The sequence below is a fragment of the Ovis canadensis genome, chromosome 23 (assembly GCF_042477335.2).
Source record: "Ovis canadensis isolate MfBH-ARS-UI-01 breed Bighorn chromosome 23, ARS-UI_OviCan_v2, whole genome shotgun sequence".
Taxonomy (NCBI): domain Eukaryota; kingdom Metazoa; phylum Chordata; class Mammalia; order Artiodactyla; family Bovidae; genus Ovis; species Ovis canadensis.
Genome location: NC_091267.1, coordinates 71,860,910 through 71,886,106, shown reverse-complemented (window position 1 = coordinate 71,886,106; position 25,197 = coordinate 71,860,910). Strand labels below are relative to the sequence as shown.

Below are 25,197 nucleotides of genomic sequence, written 5' to 3'. Positions count from 1 at the left end.
AGAAACTGCTGGAGTCCCTTTCCCGCCCTAGAAGACCAGAAGCGTGTGCGCGAACCTCGCCGCCCGGCCCTGCCCCTTTCCGTGGTCCCGCCCCTCCTCGTGGTCCCGCCCCTTCCGTGTGGTCCCGCCCCCTCCCCGTGGCCCCACCCCATCCCGCGGACCTGCACCTTACCTCTGGTCCCGTCCCCTCCCCGCGGCTCCGCCCCTCCCTGTGGGCCCGCCCCCTCCCTGTGGTCCTGCACCCCCGTGGCTCCGCCCCCGCCCCGCGGCCCCGCCCACCGATGCTCGGCGCCCGGCGGCCTCCCGGATCGCGGAGGCGGGGCGGGGCTCACCCTTGCCCCCGGGGCTCCGCCAATCAGCGAGCGCCCTGTTGGCCGTCCGCGGCGCCCGCCCCGCCCGCTCGCGCGGGCCGCCGTCTCCCAGAGTCCAAGATGGCGGGGTCCAGGCGGCGGGGTCCCCGGGCCGCGGTGCGGCCGGTGCTCTGCGCTCTGCTGCTGTGTGTCTGCCGTTCCGCGGGCGGCGACGGCGCGGGAGGCGGCCCCGGGGCGGCGGGCGCCACGGACAACCCGTCCGCCCCGCCGCACCGCCGCTTCGAGTACAAGTACAGCTTCAAGGGGCCGCACCTGGTGCAGAGCGACGGGAGCGTGCCCTTCTGGGCCCACGCGGGCAGTAAGCGGGGCGGGCAGTGAGCCGGGAGGGCGGCGGGCGGCCGGGGCCCCTCTGCTCCCTCCGCGCCCCGGGCGCGTGGGTCAGCCCGGATCCGCGGGCCCTCGTCCGCACCCCGTCCCCCTCTCCTCCCCACCCCTCCCCACCTGCCCCCGCGCTCCCTTCCGATGCCCCCGCTCGTTGTGTTCGCTCTCGGGCTCTTCCCTTTCTTCCTGCGCTCACTTGAGCTCGCTTCGAGGCGTCGCGTTTCACCCCAGCGCCGCGGCTCCGGGGAGACGTCCCGCGCCCCTGTCCCCCCGCCCTGATCGGCCCCAGCCTGGACCTGCGCCCCCGCCGCCCCTCGGCCCTCCCCTGCTCCCCTCCGGGTCGGCCGCGGTTGATGCTCCACTTGAGTGTCCGGTGTCCCCTGACGGCTGCAGGGATGGCCCGTGTTGGCTTTAGAGCGATCTCGAATTCTTCATGTCAGAGGACATGCTTCTCTTAAATTTGCCTTTCTCAGGGACGTCCGGTGGTCTTCGTATTAACACATATGTCATTTATAGCTAGGCTTGTTGCTTCATTTAATAGAAGAGGGGATGCGAGGTATTGATTGAGAACTTGAGTCTAAAAACTAGCACCGTGTACAGCTGTTTCATTTTTACTTTTTTTTTGAATGTGTGATTGAAATAACCTGTGCTGAATGTTTTATTCATTTTGCGTATGTGGCACTGTTAAGCCCCGTCAGTGCTAAGAGAGCCTTGCTCCCTGCTTACATACGTGAGGGAAAACCTATCTGTAGGAGTGCTGATGTGTCACGGCTGCCTGAAACGTGGCAGTTGGCGTCTGTAAGCTGCTCAGCGACCATCAGATGCAACCTTTGAAACAAGTGGCAAGTGCGTTTCTGTGGGGTGAGAAGCACCGGCACTTTGAATCCCATCTGAGTGTCGGTGAGCAGTCATTCATGTAAGGCTTGTGTACATTCTTGTAGATTGTCCAGGGCTTGAAACAAGATGTTTCATTTCTAGAAAGTCATTGCTGCTTTACAAAGCACACTTTTAGGAAGAGCTATTTCCTTGAAATTAATGTGTAATTAAAAGGTAGAAATTTCAATTAGGCTTAATGACCAAGTCATTAAGTACATGGAGGAGAGTGCAATTATTCTGTTACTCCGCAGACATTTACTCTATACCCGCTCCTCAAAAGCCTATTGCTGGGCATTTCTTACCGAGGTAGCCTTGTGTCTGAGTAACACAGAGCTGGCACAGGCGTCCCAAACACAAATGTGGCGGATTTTTGTTCTTCTTCTTGAAATGATGCTGAGTTTTTCAGTAGTGGCGATAAACGTGTTGACGTTTTTCACTTCTGCATTTCTCCATTGTCTTGTTCTTCTGGCTTTTTCTTGCACTCAGACCACAGACATCAGCCAGTTAGGAATGTTAATCAACTGCTTAAATTAGTTACGTTGACTTTCTTTTCAGAACCTATAACCAGCTAAGCTTTTCTGCTACAGAAATGTCACACGGTGTATCTGGGCGAATGAAAATTGTATGGCTAGACTGAATCTGAAATGAGGAGTTCAGAACTTTAGCAGTGGCTTTTCTGTTGACCCTGGGGATCACCGCTGTGGTATCTCTTGCTTTCATTACCACTGTAATTTTTACCAGCTGACAGTTTTCCTTAAATCCATTGGTCATTTTTCCCTTTTCATTTTGCCCTGAGATCTATTATTTGAAACATTTTTTCAGTAGAGAAAGTTAAGATTTAATTTGTTTAATCTTAACAAATCCCCCTTACATCATCCCCAAATTAAGACCAAATCTCTGGTGTTTCTTTTTCTTAACTCAAATGTCCTTTTGTACCGTCAGTACATATCCTCGAGTCCATAAGGGCAAAAATGATAACAGCAGGTCATCAACCTTTAGAGCTCCCAGAGCTCTTTCACCTTCTTGCTCTGATTAGATCCCTAGTAGGTCAGGCAGGTGCTGGCTGTTTCATAGGTGAAAAACCTAATGTTCAGAAGTGTAAAAATTCCTGGCATAGGTTACATAGCTAGTGTCGGTAGGGTAGGACTCAGATCCGGCTCTTCTGGTCCTCTGTCCGGTGCTGCTTCCAAGAGAACTGCCCAGACCTTTATGTTCTGCAGGTGATGGTGGCAGATGGTGGCTAAACTTTCTAAAGGGTCTCAGCTTGTCTTTCCTGTCAGCTTTCCTACCTGTAAAGAGACAGTACGGTTATGTCCCAGCGTGGATGTTAGAATGTCAGAACTGGTTAATATCCGAGAAGGTGTACTCCAGTTGTCCAGAGTTAGACTGATAGGTGCTTTAATAATTACCTAGTCCAATAAGGTGACGCATTGGTAAAGAATCCACCTGCCAGTGCAGGAGATGCAAAAGACATGTGATTGATCCCTGAATGGAGAAGATCCCCCGGAGTAGAACATGGCAACCTACTCCAGTATTCTTGACTGGAAAATTCCATGGACAGAGGAGCCTGGTGGGCTATAGTCCATGGGGTCACAAAGAGACACAACTGAATGAGCACAGTCCAATAATAGGAATAGCTAGCATTATTGAAATATTTATATGCACTTGTATAAGCATTTACATGCCAAGAAGTTGCTAGAGAAATGGAGTAACTTGCCTATGAGCAAACAGCTAGTAAGTGGACAGAGATACAGACCATCATGTTGGGGGTCTCTGTTCTCTCTGAGAATCTCCTGATGCTCAAGAACTGTCTGTTGACTGGAAATTCAGTTGACCCTCTCTGCAGAACAAAATATACATGCTCAGAATTTTGCATGTAACTTTTGGGGTGTATATAAATGATTGAGCCCAGCCCCTTCATTTTACAGTGAATTTATGGTGAGCCCGAGAGAGTAAGGGAATTATTTGCTCAAAGGCACACAGCTGAGGTGAGACTAGGAATAGGTCTCTTGATTCCTAGTGGTATGTTCTTTTCACACTGTTTGAGCTTTTTAACATTTGTACGCTGGTAAACAATACACCAAAGTTATAAAAAAGAAAATGTACACATTTCTGAGTTATTTGAAAAAGATTATCATAAGAGTCAAATAGTTGATTTGCCTTTTAGCTATAATTTCTTCCCTCCTGCCCCTTGAATTTTTAGTGGTTAGTTGCAGCTTTAAGTTTTGTTTGTTTGTTTTTTGCAGAGATATCACACTTTTCAAAGATAGAGGGGTATTAAAAACCCCTAAAATTTAAAAGTTGAAGTTGTTAGCATGGAATTTTTCCCTAACAAAATTACTATACAGGCAACTGAATTAAAGTTAGATCTCTTTAGGTATATATAACAAGTTTGTTGATGATTCATTGAGTTTTATCTAATTATAACTTAAAGCTTTTCTTCCCTGATTGCTCTTCTAGATGCTATTCCAAGTTCGGATCAAATCCGAATAGCACCATCTTTAAAAAGCCAAAGAGGATCAGTGTGGACAAAGACAAAAGCGGCCTTTGAGAACTGGGAGCTTGAGGTGACGTTTCGAGTGACGGGAAGAGGTCGCATTGGAGCTGATGGCCTGGTATGGTCATTTCTTTACCTTGGAAAATTTACATAGTTGCATATACCGCTAGTCTCTAAAGGTTCCCTGTTATATATTTACAGGCAGTTTGGTATACGGAGAATCAAGGCTTGGAGGGGCCTGTGTTTGGATCAGCTGATATGTGGAATGGTGTTGGAATATTTTTTGATTCTTTTGACAATGATGGAAAGGTATGGTTGTTTTCAGGACAGTTATCCGCTTTAAATGTATTTGCTAACAAAGTTAGTCTGTGAGCAATATAACTTTATTTGACACTTTGGTCAGCTTTATAGTAGAGGACTCCCTAAACTATATTTTAAGCAAGATGATGATGAATCTTTATGTAGCTGGGAATTTATAAATGGAAAGATAGTAGTTCATGATTTTTCTTACTCCAACTTGAGGTAACAGTGGAGCCTTAAGTCTGAGGACTTTTCAGGACCCACCTCCCCAGGCCCCTGTTTGTGCTTAATAGTTTTGAGGACCAGCTCGAGTAGTTTAGATGTGGGCAGTGCGACCAGTAGTGCTTCAGACTGCTAGTGTTTCCATGAAAACGTGTGCATTGCAACTGCTGGCCCGCTTACTGGTACCTTTTTATGCATGGTAATCACTGTCTCTCTGATCAGCCTGATTTCTCTAAAACAGTTAAGGACAAAATGTACTTATGAACTGGAAACATAAACGTGCGCTTTAGCAGCCCTAAGACTGTGATCATTGTTTCTGCTGCTGGTTTGTTGATTATCAGAGGTCATTATTAGCCATTTAAAGGAGAGCCTTAACAATGAACTCCTCCGGTGCTGGGGCCGTGTTAATTCTCCTGTTACTAAGTTCTCTTAAATCCCACACTAGTTCCGTGCTCACAGTATCCTAGGATTTTAGAGGTGTTAGAGAGCTTACAGCACACCCAGAATAGTCTATACTTCTTTGATTTAAGGCTTTAAAACAAATCCATTCTCCTTATTTTTAGAAAAATAATCCTGCAATAGTGATTATAGGCAACAATGGACAAATCCATTATGACCATCAAAAGTAAGTGTATTTTTTTTTACACTATTCCGTTTTTTAGTATCTTTTAGGAAACCTTATAAAATATTTTGTTTCAAATCGGAACATTTTCTAAATGAAAAAGATTATTTTTCTTGAGGTGTTTTTTGTAACTTAATGGGAAGGTCTTATTTTACTTTGGTTTTGTTGTAAAGTTCCTTCTGTGGACCACCTTGATTTCAAACATAAAAATGTGTTGTTAACCTGAAATTGTATAATACCTTCAAAGATTTATGAAACGTTCCTGGCTCTCAGTGATGCAATAGCCATGTTTTTTCATCTTTCTTCAAAGGGATCTTTAAAAAATAAAGTTTGGAGCCCTAACCAACCTAATGACTAAGCAAATTATGCCTCCTTGTTCAGTCCTGGTATTGCTGAATTGAAAGAATTTTCAGTGGGTTACAAAGCTTCTGAGAGTTTAGTGTATTTATGATGTGTGTGAATTGGGCATGTACATTTTTAATTTTCACATGGTTGTGAGGGAATTACCTTTCAGCCAATCTATAAAATGCAAGAAAAATTACTTTACTGCCTTAGTGATGTTTAACTCTGGTAATTCATCATGACCACCTGTTGAGCAATTTAAACTAGAGATCCAAGGCCTCTCCCTGGTGATTCTGCTTCAGCTGATTGAGGGCAGAGTTGAAGAGTCTGCGTTTTTTTAAAGCTCCGTATGTGACTCTGACTCTGCAGAGGAAGAGGACCACTGTCCCTTTGCCGGCAGCCACGCTAACATGGGCTCCTCGTCCAGACTCCTGACCCGAGTCACAGGGAAACTCACGTGTCCGCTTGGTGTCTTCTGCACAGATAGTTTCAGATATCCCAGACTTTGTCATAACTTGATATGGGTTTTGATCTTTCTGGAAATTAATTGTTTTAAATAGTGAGTTTTAAAAATACCAAGAAACTTTACTAAATTTCTTGTCTTCCTTCCCTCACGCTATAGTGATGGTGCTAATCAAGCTTTATCAAGTTGCCAGAGGGACTTTCGTAATAAACCCTATCCTGTCCGGGCAAAGATTACGTATTACCAGAAAACATTGACGGTAAGTAGAGGGCAATGGCACCCCACTCCGGTACTCTTGCCTGGAAAATCCCATGGACAGAGGAGCCGGGAAGGCTACAGTCCATGGGGTCGCTGAGGGTTGGACACGACTGAGCAACTTCACTTTCACTTTTCACTTTCATGCATTGGAGAAGGAAATGGCAACCCACTCCGGTGTTCTTGCCTGGAGAATCCCAGGGACAGGGGAGCCTGGTGGGCTGCCGTCTATGGGGTTGCACAGAGTCGGACACGACTGAAGTGACTTAGCAGCAGCAGCAGCAGCAGCAGTATGCTCTTAGAGACAGTCCAGTGAACAGCACTCTAGTGTGTGTCTTCTGTACTTCTTCATACTCCAGTATGCTCCTCGTTCTGATGGAAACTCAGTGCATTTTAAATGGGTACTGTTCACATCCTCATCCGCGCTGCTCTGCGAGAACAGACGAGGCTTCAGAGCGCGGTTCACGTGTCGTGTGTGGTCACGCGTGGTGTGCTGTCAGACTCGACAATAGGTGTGCATTTAGTCGTGAATGTTCTAGGCGTGCTGCTGTGTGCTGCGCGAACAGAAGTGAGACAGGCCATCGTCTCCAAAGAGCGTGTCTAATGGAGGCGACCGTATGTAACACCGTGCTGTGTGATAAACGCTACAACACAGATACCATTCGGGACCCAGAGGTCAGAATCCTGAAACCCTGCCAGGAGGGAGGTGAAGGTCAGCAGCAGTTTCTCGGAGTGGAGCTGCGCCTTGAAGGAGGAGGAGAAGCCTCCCAGCTGGGGGTGCAGAGTCCAGGCCGAGGAAACGGGCATCAGAACTGTTGGAAGACTGGAGAAAGGCCGGAAGTTGGTCTGGCTGGGGGAGAGAGGAGCTGTGGAAGGTGAGGCAGGAAGCTTGGCAGCAGTGAGCCTCAGCCGCCTGGTGCCGTGTATTCTGCAAGGAGCAGGAGCGTGGAGTGAGCAGGTTCCAGTTCAGGACGCTGACCGAGGCAGCAGTGGTCTTCTAACGGTGTTTGTGAGAGAAACAAGAAGCAGGAAGGTTGAGACTGACTCTTAGAGGGCCGCATCTGTGTGACTTGGTCCTGTACATGTGGTTTCTCCCTTTTTTTCCTCCCAGTTTCGTTGAGATGGGATTGACACACAGCACCGTAGAAGTTTGGAGTGTGTAGCATGATTTGACTCACACACACCACAAAGTGATGAGCGCAATAAGTTCAGTGAACATGCATCATCTCATGTAGATAGAAAATGAAAGGCAATAGAAAAAAATGTCTTCCTTGAAAAGATTCAGCCTGAGAGTGTTCATTTTTTTGTTAGGTTAAAATTTTTTTATTAGATCCTATTTCGTGCATGATTTCCAAACTGAGATAAAACTACACATGTTTAAAAAAAATAAAATAGTAGTGTCAAAAAAGAGTTTTTTACACTAAGACTCGGCAGTATTCCCTCCTCCAGCCACTTTGATGTGTGACATCTGGCCGGGCTCACTGTGCTTTCGTGTTGTACGTCGCATCCTTAGTGCTTGTTTATCTTATAACTGGGAGTTTATCCTTTTTTTGACTGTCTTCATCCAGTTCTCCAGCCCCATCCCCCTGCCTCTGGTTTCCGTCAGTCCAACACTATGAGTGAGTTTGTTTTTCGAGTAAAATTGACCTATAACAAACACTGTGTCAGCTCCTGGTATACAGCGCAACGGTTCGCCATTTCTGTACCTTTCACGATGATGGCTGAGGGAGGGCTGGTTGCCTGGTGCCGTACGCAGGGGCCTCGTGACCCTGGCTGTCTCCCCTCTCTGTGTCTCACACCTGTCACTGTTTGGCACCTAGAGGTTCTTCCTCTTAATCTCCTGCCCTGTTTCTCTCCTCCCCCAATTCCCTCCCCTCTGGCAACCACCTGTTTGTTCTCTGTATCTGTAATTCTGTTTCTGTTTTGTTCTGTGAAATCACAGGGTCCTTGTCTTTGTCTGGTTACCTAGAATAGCACCCTCTAGGTCTGTCCGTGGTGTTGGAGATGGCAAAATTTCATTCTGTGGCTGAGCAGTATTCGTCTGGTTACCTAGCATAGCACCCTTTAGGTCTGTCCGTGGTGTTGGAGATGGCAAGACTTCATTCTGTGGCTGAGCAGTATTCGTCTGGTTTACCTAGCATAGCACCCTCTAGGTCTGTCCGTGGTGTTGGAGATGGCAAGACTTCATTTTATGGCTGAGCAGCATTCTCTCATATGATTCACACATACCACACCCTTACCCATGCGTCTGTTGAGTCTTTCGGTTGCTTGTGTATCTAGTCTGTTGTAAAGAACGCTGCAATGAACGTGAAAGAAGAAGGTGAAAGTGTCAGTCACTCATTTGTTCAGTCGTGTCCGACTCTTTGCAACACCGTAGACTGTAGCCCGCCAGGCTCCTCTGTCCTTGGAATTCTCCAGGCAAGAATACTGGAGTGGGTAGCCATTCCCTTCTCCAGGGGATCTTCCCGACCCGGGGATCAAACCCCAGGTCTCCTGCATTGCAGGCAGATTCTTTACTGTCTGAGCCATGTAGACGAATTGAGTTTGAGGTAATATTTAGGTGGACAGTACCCAGCAGGCGGGAGATTCCCTGGTGGCTCAGACGGTAAAGCATCTGCCTGCAATGCGGGAGACCCAGGTTCGATCCCTAGGTTGGGAACATCCCCTGGAGAAGGAAATGGCAACCCACTCCAGTTCTCTTGGCTAGAAAATTCCATGGATGGAGGAGCCTGGTAGGCTAGAGTCGATGGGGTCAAAAAGAGTGGGACACGACTGAGCGACTTCACTCGCTCACTCATACCCAGCAGGCAGTTAGGATAACTAAGGTCACTACTACCTTGCGAGCTTTGCTTTTTTAAAGATGCCGTCAGTATCCATCTGGTCACGTAATACTTATAAGGAAAGGATATCTTGCTTATATTTTTCTTTTCCCTGAATCATGAGCTAGCCTTGTACTCCTTTGTGTAAATTCAGAAAAAGACAGTCATTTGGGAAACTTTACTGGCTCAGTCTTAAATTCCAAACTGATTTGGAGACCTCAGAATAGAGGCAAGTGTCCAGTCTGTTATGACTAAGTTAGACTTGCATTCCACTGGAGTTGTTATACATTGGACATACTGTACAGTTTCACTGGGGACATCACTAGGTCATGCGTACCCTCAACGTAGTGGAGCCCAGACACCAGCCGAGGCAAGTACAGACCTAACACTTGAATTCACAGATCCCAGGGAGGCTCTCTGTACAGCCCCACACAGAGAGGCCGTCAGCCCTGCCAGCAGTTCCCGAAACAATAATAATCCTGCAACATGTACCCACAAAAGAGTTCCATAGTCAGATAAGGTTGGTAGGACTGTGCATACAAGCACAGATTGTATTCAGAGTCAAGATTCTAGGAAGTCCTGGAATAAAGAAGCCTGTGTTAAGCCACTCATTCTTTAGGCTTACTGGACCGTGGGTGCTCTTTCCACCTAGCGTCTGTGAATGTCTGTAGAGCCAGCGTTCTGAAGAAACCATTTTAGAGAGCCTTGGCGGGATGCCGGCTGTGGCTCGGCGGTCCCAGCCCTTGTCTGCTGTCTCTTGCTGTGACACGCCCCCGTCCTCTACCTGGCAGAGGCATCCTCCTTCCGCTTGTTCAAGATTTCTCTCCCTAAGGATCTGTCTCTCTCAAACTCTTTAAGTGTTTTTTTATCCTCTAGTGCTTATTTTTTCTTCCAATTTTATTGAAATGTAATTCACATGCAACACTGTATAAGTGTAAGGTGTACAACATTACGATTTGAAGCTGGTGGCCCTTTGACAGTTATTAGACCAGGTACAGAGATCAAATCGTCCTAAACCAACTGCGTGAAATTCATTTTGCAAGGCCTTTGTAAAAAGCTCTAACCTGCAGTGTGCCTTTCTAGGTAATGATCAATAACGGCTTCACACCAGATAAAAATGATTATGAATTTTGCGCCAAAGTGGAAAATATGATCATCCCCGCCCAGGGGCATTTCGGAATATCTGCTGCCACTGGAGGTCTTGCAGGTAAAACCTCGCCATCTTCTAACATTCAGAGGTTGTGAACTGATTCTTACTAGGAATCCTGTAGCTTGGAAATGGGTAGCTTTGTTTACTTTTAACCTTTTGAGACAAGTTACAACCTTCCCATGATCAGTGGGGCCAGGCCTTTGGTCTCTTGGGGCTGCTGATTCTGTAGGCTTACAGTTGGCTAGGGGCTGCACACGATGATGTCCATCAGAGTACCAGTCTGGGTGCGGTATTTTATAGTGAAGGAGATGTGTTTAAAAGATAGGTCGCCGAGTGTTTTAGGACCCTGAGCGTTGTCACAGCACATTGAAATCAGTTTGGTAGCCTGAGGAAATATTACTGGGGACTGAACTCTAAAGATGTGCTTATCATATCTTTTTCATATGTGGTGATAAATGAAGTTATTGTTAGATGTTAATAGCATCTTGTGTTTGTACTATATAATAGTCTTATTATTTCCAAATATGTGAATTTTTCATTTCAACAGCACCGGGAGGGAGACAGACAGGATAGACCATATTTACTCTATTTTTAGGTGGCTTTGCCAAATCTTGGATTAAAGGGCTTTCTAAAGATCACGTGGCCAGTAAATCAGACCCAGGCAGGAGTTGGTCTGGATGTCTGTCCCCTGGGTCCAATGCTCTGTTAGCGCTGCGTGACTTCTCGTGTCGCCCGTCCCGTCCCGCCCCGCCCCGTGGTGTTTCAGTGGTCTCTCTAACCTGGCTATGTATCTAGATCTCCGTAAAAGTAGCAGAAAGCAGAGATTCCCGCAGTTGAGGTTCCTGTCTCGTTTGTGGGTGTGATGCTAGCCAGGGTGAGTATGGTAGTTCCACGTTAAGAAGTTTGATCTCTTGGCTGTTTTTAGCTCAGCCAGCTTGAAATGAACAATTTCAGGTGAAATAAAATTGCTAGTATCTGCTGTACGAGGGAAACAAACACAAAAGAGGTACGGAAGAGTAGTTGTACTGTCTAATTGAGATAATAGATAGCTTTGGTAGTGAAAGGAGATGCTGTTAGTAACACCAGGACAACATGGGTAAATTGGGACTCCCAGTAAGCCAGGACAGAGCGGTGTCGTGTTTAAAGCAGGAAAGTAAGGCTAGGGGTGGTGAGTGTGTAAGAAAGGTTCAGAAACAGATGGGAGCAGGAAATACCTGAAGGGCAGGCTTCTGTCTCATGTGACTGGGACACAGTCCATGAAGGAGATTTGTGGAAAGATAAAGGAGGACCTCGATGCCGGGAGGAGGAGTTTGTGCTTGTTTTGACACTTCGGTTTGCTTGGTCTTCCCTCCATCAGTTATTAAACATCCATAACACATTAAACACAGCGAAATGTTCTAGTTTAGGATTTAAGAAAGTAAATTCTTGCTTAGTTCTAATATAAATCTTTCAGATGAACTTTTGTCGCTAAGTTCACAGAGCACCATTGCCTTTATGAAATTAGAGCTAATTTTCACTATTCTAAAGTCAGAGATGGCTATAAATTCACAACCGTAAAGATGATCAACTATGGAACTTTTTCAGTTTTTTTTTTCTTTAATTTGTAGACGACCATGATGTTCTTTCTTTTCTGACTTTCCAATTGACTGAGCCTGGGAAAGAGCCAGTGAGTATACTTATTTTTCTCAGAAAGCTTATTTGTAATTTACTGGTGTTGCCTCATAGCTGAAAACTTGAGAAGATTAAGTCAGGTTCAGATCTTGTCTCCTAATACTTGCTGTTACGACCTGTACAAGTTGTTTAACATCCATACACGCCGTTCCTTCACTAATAAAACTGAGACGCTTGGGTTGGCCACATTGACGTTGTAAGCATTAAAGGCAGCGCACTTCTGGCAAGCACTCAGTAAATGGTAGTGGCTAGTATTATTTTTTTGTCATAATATTAATAGCAAGCGTAAATTGACCTTTCAGCTAGTGGTGGAGTAGTTAATATGAGAAAAAGGAACATATATCGAGGCTTATTACTTTCTTACTTTTTAATTTTTTTTTTTTAATGATCTATTCTTAAACTCCAAACAAGCCTACAGTCGATAAAGACATTTCTGAAAAAGAGAAAGAAAAGTACCAGGAGGAATTTGAGCACTTTCAACAAGAGCTGGACAAAAAAAAAGAGGAATTCCAGAAGGACCACCCCGACCTTCAGGGGCACCCGAGTAAGTCGGAGCTGGGCCGTCCTCCCTGCAGCGACGGTCGACCCTTCTGAGCCCCCAGTGCGTCGCTCGTCTCACCTTTGCGCACTTATCTGTCGCACTCCAGGTGCTTCCTGGAAATGATGTTTAAACCAGTCTTCAGTCTCTGAAGGGCTGGAGGTCGGTGCTCTTACCCGGAAGAGTGTCGCTTAGAGAAGCGGGCAGGCGGCAGCCGCGCTGGCGCTGGAGTTGAGACTCATCCATGCTTGTTGAATGGAATTGCCCAGGGTTGGGTTCTTTCCTTTTTAGTGGCACACACTTACCTTAGTTGATAACAAACCTAGTACTTGAAAACTGTCGAGACTTGGCAGAGTAATGAAGTGATTATCTCCTCTTATTACTCAGACAGAATTCTGGGACATTAAAGGTTGAAAATTTTGAAATATTAGTCTAAGCTAGTGTGACTGAGCACTTACATGGGCCCATGGCACGAACAAGATAAGGCCAAGTAGAATGACTCTATGATCTGCTAACTTTGATGGTCTCAGGTCCCCATCAGCACAGATGATCAAGGCTGTATGTAATAAGGGCTTCCCTGGGGGCTCAGCGGTAAAGAATCTGCCCACAGTGCAAGAGTGTGATCCCTGGGTGGGGCAGATCCCCTGGAGCAGGAAATGGCAACCCACTCCAGTATTCTTGCCTGGTAAATCCTATCGACAGAGGAGCCTGGTGGGCTGCAGTTCACGGGGTCAGAAAGAGTCGAACATGGCTTAGTGACCAAGCACGCACACTTGATGAAGCCTGGGGCCAGCTTTTGAACTAAGTGGTGTGTTAATCTAAGTGATTGACAGTGTTATTCAGATTTAATGAAGATAAAATGAAAAATAAATTTTATTTTTTCCTTGGGTTTGTGTTAAATATCACATATGATTTGTAAGTATATCCTGAAGCGTACTGTAGTAAATGTTTGAATGAAATTCTCTGAATTCAGTGTGGTCATAAATAAGAGGAAAATTAAACCTGCTTTCAACTCTGTTTCTTAGTCTTTTATGTGAGTAAAATGCACAGATTTTAAGAGAATAGTTTGATAAATTTTGACAAATTTTAACCGTCACTCAGATGAACGTGTAGAATATTTTTATTGCCCCAGATCAAGTCAGCCCCCTTCCCACAGAGACAGCCACTGTGCTGATTCCTATTAAAGAATTAGATTCGCTCTGCCAGCCTGTAAATAGATTCGTTCTGTGAATAGAATCACACAGTCTATTTAAAAGAGAAAATAATTTTTAGATGAAAAAATTCAGACCTAAGTAATAAATACTCAGCCGTCAGAGATGACAAAAACGATTAGTAACTGAATCACGGTGGAATCTGTCGCGCGCACGCTTGTAACTGGAAGGATCGTAACACTGTGTTGGTGATGTTCTTCGTTTAGTGGCGGGTGGTACTTTGGTCACTTACAGTAATTCGAAAACCACGTATGTGTGGGCGAGTCTAATAATGCCTTTTGATCTGTGGTCGGCTTTTCAGCGGATGAGATATTTGAGAGCGTGGGAGACCGTGAGCTGAGACAGGTCTTTGAAGGACAGAATCGTATTCACCTTGAAATCAAGCAGCTGAACCGACAGTTAGATATGATTCTCGATGAGCAGAGAAGATACGTCTCTTCCCTGACAGAGGAGCTCTCTAAGAGAGGAGCCGGCGCCCCAGGACAGCAGGGGCAGGTGAGCCTGCGAGGCCCGTGGATGTGCCTCAGTCAGGGGAGGTCGGGTGGCGGAGCGGCGGGGAAGGAAGCAGGGGCGATGTCTGGGTGTTAGGCATGTGCTCTACGGAGTGGGGCCCCGCGGGCTGGCTGGTCATCTTTCGCTTTTCCTCCAGACCTTTCAACAAGAACTGGATACTGTTGTGAACACTCAGCATGAGATTCTGAGACAAGTAAACGAAATGAGGTAAGTGCACAAAGGCCCGTCTGGGTGCTGTGCGACGCCCTCACCCGAAGCGCGTGGCCTCTCCAGACATGTGGGCATGTCACTGCTGTGAGGCTCCTCCATGGTGAGAATCACGGTCTGGGCTATTTCTAACTAGGGGAATGTAGGCTAGGGACTTTTCATATTTAGCAAACAAGTCCAAATTTGTTTATTGTTCCCAGCTAGAAGAGAAAGCTTTAGCGTTTTTAAGGGGGGAAAACAATGTTAGTCACAGTTGTTTGACAGCATTTGTGCATTTGTAAAATACAGAAGCACGTCCCAGGTGGCTCAGTGGTAAAGAATCTGCCTGTCAGTGCAGGAGACACAGGTTCGATCCCTGGGTCGGGAAGATCCCCTGGAGGAGCGCATGGCAGCCCACTCCAGTGTTCTTGCCTGGAGAATCCCACGGGCGGAGGAGCCTGGCGGGCTACAGTCCTTGGGGGTCACAAAAGAGGCGGACAGGAGTTAGCAACTAAACAACGACAAAATATAAAAAGAATACAGGTGATCCGTAAGAGTGCTGTGGGAAATAACTAGAGGATACAGGTGATCCGTAACAGTGCTGTGGGAAATAACTAGAGAATACAGGTGATCCGTAAGAGTGCTGTGGGAAATAACTAGAGGAGTACGCAAGTGCAGGGTCAGGGCTGTAGGACAGGCGCACCTGAGGCGGGGGCTTCTTTGTGACAGAGTGAAGCCATTCTGAAGGAAGTGTGTCACATGTGAGCGCCTCTTTCTCATTCTGTATTGTACTGTGAGAGAGACTGTGTCCTGGTAACACTGAGTGATAGGGTTTTTAAAAGGAGTCACCTAGCAGATGATTAACAGCACTCAATGCCTGAAGCGGAGAAACAGCCAGCATGCCACGTGTCATAAGCTACCACGTTAGAGAACGGTTGCAGCCTGTAGTGCGACCCTTGGCAAACTAGAGTGTTACGGCGAGTTCCTCAGGGCTGGAAAATTCAGCTGGATGAGGCTAAGCAGAGGGTGATAGCATTTAACACTGAGAGATTAAAGCCAACTGCAAATTTGTATTTCTTTCAGTTGTACTGTTTGGTAGTTTTGAAAAATCTTCAAGTTTTTTGAACTCATGATTAAAACATGTACGATGCTAAATGAATAAATTATTTTAGAAATAGAAACCAGATCAGTATAGCATTTTTTTTCATGTTTTGATCTAATTTTAGACCTTGTGGAAAATAAAGGACATCCATGCATCATATAGAGCCCGTGTATCCCTCGCTTAACTTCCTGATGTTACCACGTTGTGTAGCCACAGTACAGTGGTCAGAACAAAGAGGTTGACGTTGGTTCCGCACTACTAACTGAACTAAGGCGCCTACTCAGATCTCACCAGTTTTCTACCGATGCCTTTTTCGTTGGAAGATCCTGTCCAGGCTGCATGTTGCATTTAGTTATTTCTCTCTTGACCTCTGCAGCCTGAAACAGTCCATCTCTCCTTGTCTTTTATGGCCGTGGCAGTTTTCAGGAGCACTGGTCAGTTCATTGGGCCGTTTGGTTCCTCAGTTTGGGTTGTCTGACACTTCCTCATGGTCGGATGGAAGTTCTGCAGTTTTAACAAGAATGCAGCCGTGCGTCACGTTCATGATGTTGATACATCTTACTACTGGTGATGTTGGCTATGATCATTTGTATATTATAATTTCTTCCCAGTTTCCCTTGGTGGTTAATAAATACATATTTGGGGAAAAATACTTTGAGTATATTTGTATCCCTTACACTCCCTTTTGTATTAAGAAACCACGAGATTATCCAGATACTTTGGATTTTGGTTGGTCTGAACCAGACACTGCAGGGTTGATTTTAGCCTTCCTCCTTTCCTTGCTTGAGCATTCTTTCTCCAGCAAGGAGTAATCTGGTTCTTACTATCTACAATGTATTTACTTATTGGTTCAGTTTTCGTGTGTGCACAAAGTATCTATAAAGTGATTTCAAATTATTGAACCATGTCCCTGTAAGAAACACATTTACTGATGGATTTATATAAAGCTCCTTTTGCCTCTAGTCTTACAGTATTTCAAACTCATGTACAGTTTGCTCAAACTCATGTCCATTGAATCAATGATGCCATCCAACCATTTCATCCTCTGTCGTCCCCTTCTCCTCCCGCCTTCAATCTTTCCCAGCATTAGGGTCTTTTCCAGTGAGTCAGCTCTTCACATCAGGTGGCCAAAGTATTGGAGCTTCAGCTTCAGCATCAGTCCTTCCAGTGAATATTCAGGGTTGATTTCCTTTAGGATTGACGAGTGTGATCTTCTTCCTGTCCAAGAAACTCAAGTCTTCTCTAGTACCACAGTTCAAATTCTTCAGTGCTCAGCCTTCTTTTTGGTCCAACTCTTACATTTGTGCATGACTGTTAGAAAAATCGTAGCTTTGACTATGCTCACCTTTGTTGGCAAAGTAATGTCTCTCCTTTTTAATACACTGTCTAGGTTGGTCATAGCTTTCCTTCCAAGGAGCAAGCGTCTTTTAATTTCATGCTTGCAGTCACCATCTGCAGTGATTTAGGAGCCCAAGAAAATAAGGTCTGTCATTGTTTCTGCTTTTCCCCCTTCACTTTCCATGAAGTGATGGGACCAGATACCATCGTCTTAGTTTTTTAAATGTTGAGCTTTTTCACTTTCCTCTTTCACCCTCATCAAGAGGCTCTTTTAGTTCCTCTTCACTTCTATTTATAGTATTGGTTTTAACACAAATTATTTCATATTCTCTGTGCTTAGACAGCCTTTAGTAAAAGATGAAGGCATAATAATGTAGTTTTTAGAAGTTATTTTCCAATTTTGAAGACAATCTTTTTAAATACTTGTTTGTTTTTTAATGTCCTGTTGCATTGAGCATAGAAATGTATCTACCCCTTTGACATCTGTGACATCCTTCTAGTGATTCTGCTGTCTAAAGGGACTTTCTGTCTCAGGAACTCCATGAGTGAAACTGTCAGACTGGTCAGTGGCATCGCGCACCCTGGGCCGGCGGCGGGCGTGTATGAGACCACCCAGCACTTCAACGACATCAAGGAGCACCTGCACATCGTGAAGCGGGACATCGACAGCTTAGCGCAGCGGAGCATGGTCGGCTCTCCTTTCTGCTCGTCTGTGATTAGTTATCGTGGTCTGCCTTTAGGAAGGACAAACACACATTCTACTCACAATATTCTAACTTCTAAGCTGATGCAGCACTCACTTTTAATATCCGGGGTAGACTGACCCCATCGTGACCCAGATGTCCGCGTGCCCCACATCGCGCGCATCGCCTGCTGGATAGAGCTCTTTAAGAAGATGAATTTGCGTTTCCAGTTACTGGGGTCATCACAACCTCAGACTTTTTTCTTTCTACAGGTTCTCTTTTAAAAAACATGCCTCTGGTTTTCAGTAACGATACCCTTGAACAGCTTTGAAAATGGTAGATGTTTCTTGACACGCCCGCTGGTGAGACAGACAGACACTGAGTATTTTGTGTTTCTCTCCAGGCTGTTTAGGAAGCGCAGATCTGAAACTGGCTGACGTACAGCAGCTTTCTTTAGGCAAGAGTTTTCCTTTTTCCAGCTACTTTCCTGTTTCACTTGGTTCATTTTTTTCAGTTTTATTTTGTTTTCTTTGCCTTTTTAGGGTTTTTTCTTTTCCTTTTTTTTTTTTTTTACTGTAAGTGCCACTTATGTTTTTGGAGAGAGGCAGTAAATATTAAAGATAGGGAGAAGGCAATGGCACCCCACTCCAGTACCCTTGCCTGGAAAATCCCATGGGCAGAGGAGCCTGGAAGGCTGCAGTCCATGGGGTCGCTGAGGGTCGGACACGACTGAGCGACTTCACTTTCACTTTTCACTTTCGTGCATTGGAGAAGGAAATGGCAACCCACTCCGGTGTTCTTGCCTGGAGAATCCCAGGGATGGGGAAACCTGGGGGGCTGCCGTCTGTGGGGTCACACAGAGTCGGACACGAATGAGTGACTCAGCAGCAGCAGCGTATTTTTGAAGTTTAACATGCGTAAGAGACAATATTAGGAAACGGGCCTCTGAAACTTTTACGTGTTTTCTTATTGACTGGATTTGAAAACCCTTGTGAAATCCACAAGTGCTCACAGCATCTGCCTCTTCCCTTCCAGTTTTTAAACATGGTTCAGCAGTCTTCCCGCTGACCATTTTCCCTCCACCCAAAGCATTGTCATCTGCTCCCTAAGTTGTGTTTGAGCTTATTTCCCCCCAGCTTCAGCTTTTGCTGCAGTGGCCAGGTTAATGCTGTGGGTAACACATACACTGTGAAGAGCCTTGTCCTTCAGATGTGAACGTATTGAGAACAACCAATCTTAGAAGCTGTTTTGTCTGGATACCTTGATGAAATCTTTCCCCGGATTTTAATTTTTGATGCTTGCTTATAATAGAAGGAATACTCGTGTAAATGGAAAAAGAAATGTTTTCCCGAAAAACTAATCAGTGATGTTGAACATTAGGAGGTCGGGGTGGATGAGCGCTGAGAAAGGACAGTTCTCTGTGGGCAGTTGAGTGTAGGGCAGCTGTGCTCAACTGTCTGAACCGGAAGCCCCCTGACAGCGGCGGGGCTGCCGTGGGTAGTCACTGCAGCCGGGATGACGGGGGTGTCCCGGGGTGGGCTCCGTGACCCCCAGGGACGGGGGCCTCACGGTCACTGTGATGGGGGAGGAGCCGGACGCTGGGAGGTCAGTGACCGGGGGCAAGAGAGGGGAGGCCTCCCCCATCACCTGCTCTTTCAGAAAGTTTGGTTGTGAAAATGAAGAGGATGTTTATGGGGTGAATAAATGAAAGTATTTGAGTTTATACCAAGAGTTTTATAAAGATTTCACATTTATTTCCTTTTCCGAAATACTGGTTTGGCTGATTCTAATAGAATCTTTTTTTCCTCACAGTCATCGAATGAAAGGCCGACATGCCCAGAACTACCACCGTTTCCATCATGTTTATCTACAGTGCACTTTGTTATATTCGTCGTGGTGCAAACGGTGTTATTCATCGGTTACATCATGTATAGGTAAGTCTCTGAAATGTGATCCAACATGTTTCTGTATTTGTTTAATTTGAAATACTCAATAAAGGTATCTATTATCTGTAATGGAACTCTGACTACCTATAAAATTAGGATCGTACGAAGCGGACGTTGTGTCCAGAATATTTCAGTTCGCGTGGGCCTGCGTGTGGAGGACATGTGTCTTCATGTATTTCATACTTGAAAAGGCATTTTTAATTTTAAGCCGTCCTGTTTCATTCCACTGTAAAGTGTACAGAACTTCACAGGTGGTTGCTTTTTCTCTTTTTCCTTAGGACTCAGCAAGAAGCAGCTGCCAAAAAATTCTTTTGACCTCCATTTTCATGTGTACATCATGTATGTATGTACAGAATGTCTTTTTGAGGGAATTTAAGTATTTAAATTGCTTTTTAGTCTAAATTATTTTGTATAAAATAACTGTTTAAACATTGACTTAAGAATAAACCTTAAAGACAAACACATGTAAATTTGTGCATAGTACATAAATCTATTTACATTTCAGTGAATTTCTGGCCAGTAGAATACAGCCACTGCACAGAACATTGATAAATCAGAGGGTTAAAAAACAGAAAGGGGGGCCCGCATATATGAAAGTAACCCATAAGCCTCCAGTGTTGGAGGCTTCTGTCTTTAGCATAAATGCCCTTGCCCTCCTGCCCCCAAAGTATGAGGTCTGAGAGCTACCCATCCTGTTTATTTCGTAACCAAAGTCTTTTTTTTAAGAGGTCAGAATTTCCTGCTCCAAGACTCAGTGCTGCAGTCCTTAAATCTAATACAGCTCCCTTTGAAATCAAGAAATATTTTGTCTGTGTTAGGATCTGGGTAATAGGATTCAGAATGTTTATTAAAGCATTTTTTTCCCCTTCTGATCATCAGTGATATATTTCACTTTTAAAGGAAATTTGGGGGGAGAATTAAGAGCTGCTCTTTGCCTGAAAACCGTTTAGGTGAGAACATTCCTCTGATAATGGTCTTTATGGGTCTTTTACCTGGTGAGGTGTTCATTTCATGATTGCTCATATTCTTGAATGTCTGTGTTCCAGTCGAGTCAGTTCAAAATTATGAAACTCACTCTGCATCTGTGTCTCTAAATTCACCTCAGATGGCACGTTCTGAGGACATTTTAAGGGCACAGCACCGACCACTGCATTCAGATTGACATCACTCCACGCAGCTTGGCGTTTTTGATGCTGCGTATTAGTCGAAATCCAAAAGGCAGGACCAGAAGCAGTGTTAAAGTTTCTGAAAGCAAACTCTGAAGAATAGTGTTATTACTTCTGATTTGTTTTAATGCCAGAACTAGGGGTATTGTGAAGCACGTGTTAGTAAGCGTAACCTTGAAATGTCAGGCTGGGAGGAGTTGCTGTAGTCTGTACATAGTCTAGGTATTATAGAAGATGTCTGTAAATGACATTTAATTTAGTTTTCATAGCTGATGTAGACTTCAAAATACTCTTACTTTCCCTTGTCTAGCTAGCTAAAATGATGCCTTTCATTTGTCATAGAACTGAAAATAGTGCTGGTTTGTAAATAGTACTGTTTAATTCTTCACAGCTTTTAGAAATTTGCTCTGAGTTGTTATTTGCTGATTGGACTGACTGCCTAAAACCCATACAGAGACTCTGAAGAAGTCTGCATTAGAGCAATAGCTAACCAGTACTGCATGTGCAGACAGCGCTAGCATTGCTTTTTATGAAGCATTTATCCCAGACGCTGAACAAGAATATTTTATCGATCACTCACACACTTACGACCACTTCAACATAGAACTGCTCCACAGGTATTTTTTTTCTTATAGTGTTAACATGTTGAAATTCATATTTCAGAGACATCGTCATGACAGAATTTACTCTTATTCCATGGAAAAAAAAATTAATACTTTCAGAAGAAGGTTTCAGTTGTAGACTGTGAGACTTGGAAATCCTCTTGAGATGAAAAGCTGCAGAATATCCAGTATTATAAAAATCCAGAGCCACGTGTGCCTGAACTTTAAGGAATATTAGATCTATGCAGTGTACATTTTCCAGGCTAAAATTCAAGAGGAATTGTTCCAATCATTTCTGATGCAAGTGAAGACAGCTAGGACAAAAGAGCATACGCGTGAATCTTTCTTTCTTACTTACTAATTTAATTTGCTAAAAAAAATCACTCAGTAAGACGGTTCATACAGGTTATTATTGTTGGAAATTGGGTTTGTTTTCCTCAAAATCACTGACTTCAAGTAGTTCATTTTAAGTGTTTGCTATGTGGGAAAATCAATCACTGCCAGGATTCTCTCATTTCTGTACTGTTTTATAGAATTGAATTTTAACTTCTCTCACACCAGCAAGTATTTTACAGGTGCCTTGGATTAAAACAAAGTTGATTTTACAATTTTACTGTAAATCTTTGTGCTTCTGCCACTTTAAGAAAGAAATGCAATTGTGTAATGGTTAATACTCTTGTTTAATGTACCTTTTATGTTCTGAGTGCTTGAATGTTTTACCCGGCCTGAACCTTTACTGTGCGGGCATGGTGTTCTGTCACGCAGTAAAGAGGCATCGGTGTTTCTCAGAGTGAGAGACACTGTGAGCCGTCTGAGTCCTGGAGCGCTTGTGAAGAACGCAGATGCCCGAGCACCGTTCCCAACCACCTGCATCGAAACTCAGCGGTGGGAGCTGCAGAGAATCATTTTCGGCAGGTGACTCTGAGCACACTACTGTTTAAGAGCCACTGAGGGGAGGGGTGGTGAAAGAAACACAGGTTTGTGTCGTTTTACAGCGGAGCTGAGAGCTAGCATAACATTTTCATTGTCAGCAACATTAGCAAATGTGACTGATTCTTTATACTTAGAACGTATTACTCAACGTTCTTTTCACCGAAACTCTTGGTTTATCAGCAGCTACAAACTAAACCCAGGTTGCTGCCTGGGGCTCTCAGTACTTTGGTTGACGGCTCTTACAAAATCACCTTCAGATCATGGTCAAGCCATGGAAACCCCCATCTTCGAGTCTGCCTGCTAAAGCGTTTGCTTTTCCTGATTGTGGTTTTTGTGACATTTTATCTCAGACAGTTGTACTTTTTGATAACTTGGGGAAAACAAAAACTACTTGAATAAGGGATTGCCTGACCCGCTGCACTGCAGAGACACAGTCTTTGTAAAGAACGTGAATGACAGTTGTGAATATTAAGATGTGATTATCTTTTCCTGTCCGTGTGCTCGTTGCAGGGAGATAGTGAACAAATGATTATACTGGGGATTTTTTTATTTATAAGATCTAATGTAAAATCACCACTTGCAACTTTTTAGATCTGTATGTTGCCTGTTTAATATATGCTTTTAAAGTTTAAAAGGGTTTTCTATCCATTGTTAATTTCAATTAGGTGACATTTTGTCGAGTGTTTTTTTTTTTTTCCTGATTGTTAATTTGATGCTAGCTGGAATTCAAAAGATGACATTGACCTTATTCAAATAAAGAAATATTTTAGTAAACTTACCTTTTCCTTCATTGGTCTCAGATAATAAGTTATTTCCCAAGTTATTTCCCAAGTAGGTTATTTCCCAAGAAGGCCCTGATCTGTGATGGTGTCTCATGCGTCCTGTGCTTTGCATTCTGCCCTAGGTGGCCCACCACCTGCAGAGTCAGTACACGCAGGCGTAGAAAGAGAATTTAAAACTGCTATGGATAAATGCTTATCCTTGCTGGTAATGAAAAATACAAAATAATTAAAACAATACATTTGATATTTTCATCTTCAGTAACCAAAGATTGGTAAAAGTGTGCCTAAGCTAGAACTTTTAGTCATTACTAATGGGAGGGGTTTTTTTAATCTTTTCTTTTTTTTTGGTAAGTAACATTTAACCAAGTAATTCCAATTCTGAGAGTCTGTGTGCTATGAAAAAAGAAGGTAGAACTTCAGTGTCAGACAAATCTGGGCTTAAAATCTTGGCTTTGCCACTTCCTAAAGATGGCCTTCATTTTCCTCATAATACTCTCTCAGGGTTGGCAGCTTGTAAAAGGTGGTCTTTATAAGTGGTTTCAGAAAATGGAAACTAAGGTAATGGGCCCTTCTGCTGTGAGCACACAGAAAAGGGCTTCCCTGGTAGCCCAGCTGGTGGAGAATCCGCCTGCAATGTGGGAGACCTGGGTTTGATCCCTGGGTTGGGAATATCCCCTGGAGAAGGAAAAGGTTACCCACTCCAGTATTCTGGCCTGGAGAGGCCCATGGGGAGTCCACGGGGTCGCAAAGAGTCGGATACGACTGAGCACCTTTCACTTTCAGTGTTAAAGAAACTAGATGGGTTTGAGTATGACTGATTCATGTTGATGTTTGGCAGAAACCAACACAATTTGTAAAGCAGTTGTCCTTCAATTTAAAAAAATTAATTAAAAAGAAATGAAATTACGTAGCTTTGAAAGAAATCAGAGGAAACCAAAATCTCGGTCACTGAGCCTGCTTGGGGAGGGGTGGTGGGAGCTGACAGTGCTGGGGTGCTGGGGACGTGGCCACTGTAAAGATTTAGGATTCTATTCAAGAACAGTGAGGAGGCTTTGGAAGGTTAGCAGCTAGTTTCCCTTTTCACCTGGGGTGTTTCTTTTCCCTTTCTGGAAGATTCCACGGGATGGCCAAGTGGAAAGGCCATTGGAATAAACTGAATAAAAACCTTTAAAGACACGGTGCTCTTTTCATGGAATTAACTTATTGGAGGGCAGTGAAAGGTCTGATTTCATAAACAGCCCCAGGCGGTGTTCGCTTGTCACCCTGGTGTGGTCCTCACCCAGGAGTTTCTGTGATGCCCAGCACCTCCCCCCACCGCCTACCCCCCATCACACACACACACAAAGGACTGCTCAGGGTGAAGTGGCTTCACAGACTGGCTTTGGAGTTCAGAACTGAGACCCTCACTGTTCAGATTTCCTAATTCCTAGTAAAATGCAATTGTAATCGTTTTATAATAAATCTAATTTAACAGAATAACATAGATTTTTATCTTTATTGTTTTGCTCTTAGAGATTGTCCTTTTCTTTCAGAAATAAAAAGTGTCTTTTAACATCATAAAACGCCTGTAAGGAGAGACAACAGACAAACACAGACTATGGCTTTTCCTCTATATAAAGTTTTGTAATACCTTACGAGTAAGTCTCCTCAATGGAGATGAAAAGCAGTTTATTATAAATAATAATTTAGGGGTCACGGCTTGAATGTATTAAGTCCCAGGCAACACATCTTAAAAGTGCAAGTGGAATTAAGTATGAAAGTCCATTCTCAATTGAAGAACACCAAGAAAAGTTTCTTATTTCACCCTTAATGTTTGTTAATTTTTAAAACTGAGACCAAAAAAAAAAAAAAAACCTGAGACCATTTTAGCAACATTTTAGGTTAGTAAAGTGAAAAACAGATCTTAAAATACATAAAACAAGCATTTTAGGCAAAGATCCGGTGTATATGGTTTTGTACAATCTGAGGGAGAGTCATCTATTTCCTGAAAGGGCACATGCCTATGGATAGAACAATAAGCATAGCTTACAAATAGGCTGTATCTCTCCCCTCCTCCCCACCGGCTCTTGGAGTGCTTTAATTAGAAAGATGCTAAGGTAGATTAAAGTCTTAGCCATGCTCAAATTCCTCCCTTGACCTGGAGGAAACCACAGCCGTTGAGAATCTGCTATTACCAAACACTGTCGAAAGTTTTCTCCGAGTACACCAGCGAGTTTAAGCAGAGCACCCAGCAAGTGGCTGCGTGTAAGAGGAAAAGTGGAAGTGATAGTCACTCAGTGGTATCCGAC

General features: G+C 44.3%; 1 protein-coding gene across 7 annotated transcripts; it reads left to right on the top strand.

Moving 5' to 3' along the window:
- Window positions 1-268: 268 nt before the first annotated feature.
- Window positions 269-22,905, top strand: LMAN1 (lectin, mannose binding 1). Of its 7 annotated transcripts, none has more exons than XR_011252427.1 (14): window positions 269-669; window positions 4,029-4,183; window positions 4,267-4,374; window positions 5,151-5,212; window positions 6,174-6,273; window positions 10,172-10,295; window positions 11,846-11,904; window positions 12,321-12,453; window positions 13,960-14,153; window positions 14,308-14,378; window positions 17,332-17,937; window positions 19,293-19,414; window positions 19,705-19,765; window positions 21,256-22,905. XR_011252427.1 is itself a non-coding variant. In XM_069569095.1 (14 exons), exons 1-13 carry the CDS (start codon window positions 282-284, stop codon window positions 19,739-19,741), a joined length of 1,707 nt encoding a protein of 568 aa, XP_069425196.1. In that variant the 5' UTR covers window positions 269-281; the 3' UTR covers window positions 19,742-19,765; window positions 21,256-22,905. The 7 variants fall into 7 exon arrangements, 6 of the variants coding, with proteins under 6 accessions (XP_069425196.1, XP_069425197.1, XP_069425198.1 ...); XM_069569095.1 differs by having other exon boundaries at window positions 17,332-17,485; XM_069569096.1 differs by having other exon boundaries at window positions 17,332-17,485; window positions 20,984-22,905.
- Window positions 22,906-25,197: the final 2,292 nt, after the last annotated feature.

Excerpts from the sequence above, each read along its gene's own strand:
- LMAN1 (XM_069569095.1), top strand. The coding sequence starts at position 282 with ATGCTCGGCGCCCGGCGGCCTCCCGGATCGCGGAGGCGGGGCGGGGCT. Across the intron at positions 4,184-4,266 it reads GCATTGGAGCTGATGGCCTG|GCAGTTTGGTATACGGAGAA; the intron begins GTATGGTCATTT and ends ATATATTTACAG. Across the intron at positions 4,375-5,150 it reads CTTTTGACAATGATGGAAAG|AAAAATAATCCTGCAATAGT; the intron begins GTATGGTTGTTT and ends CCTTATTTTTAG.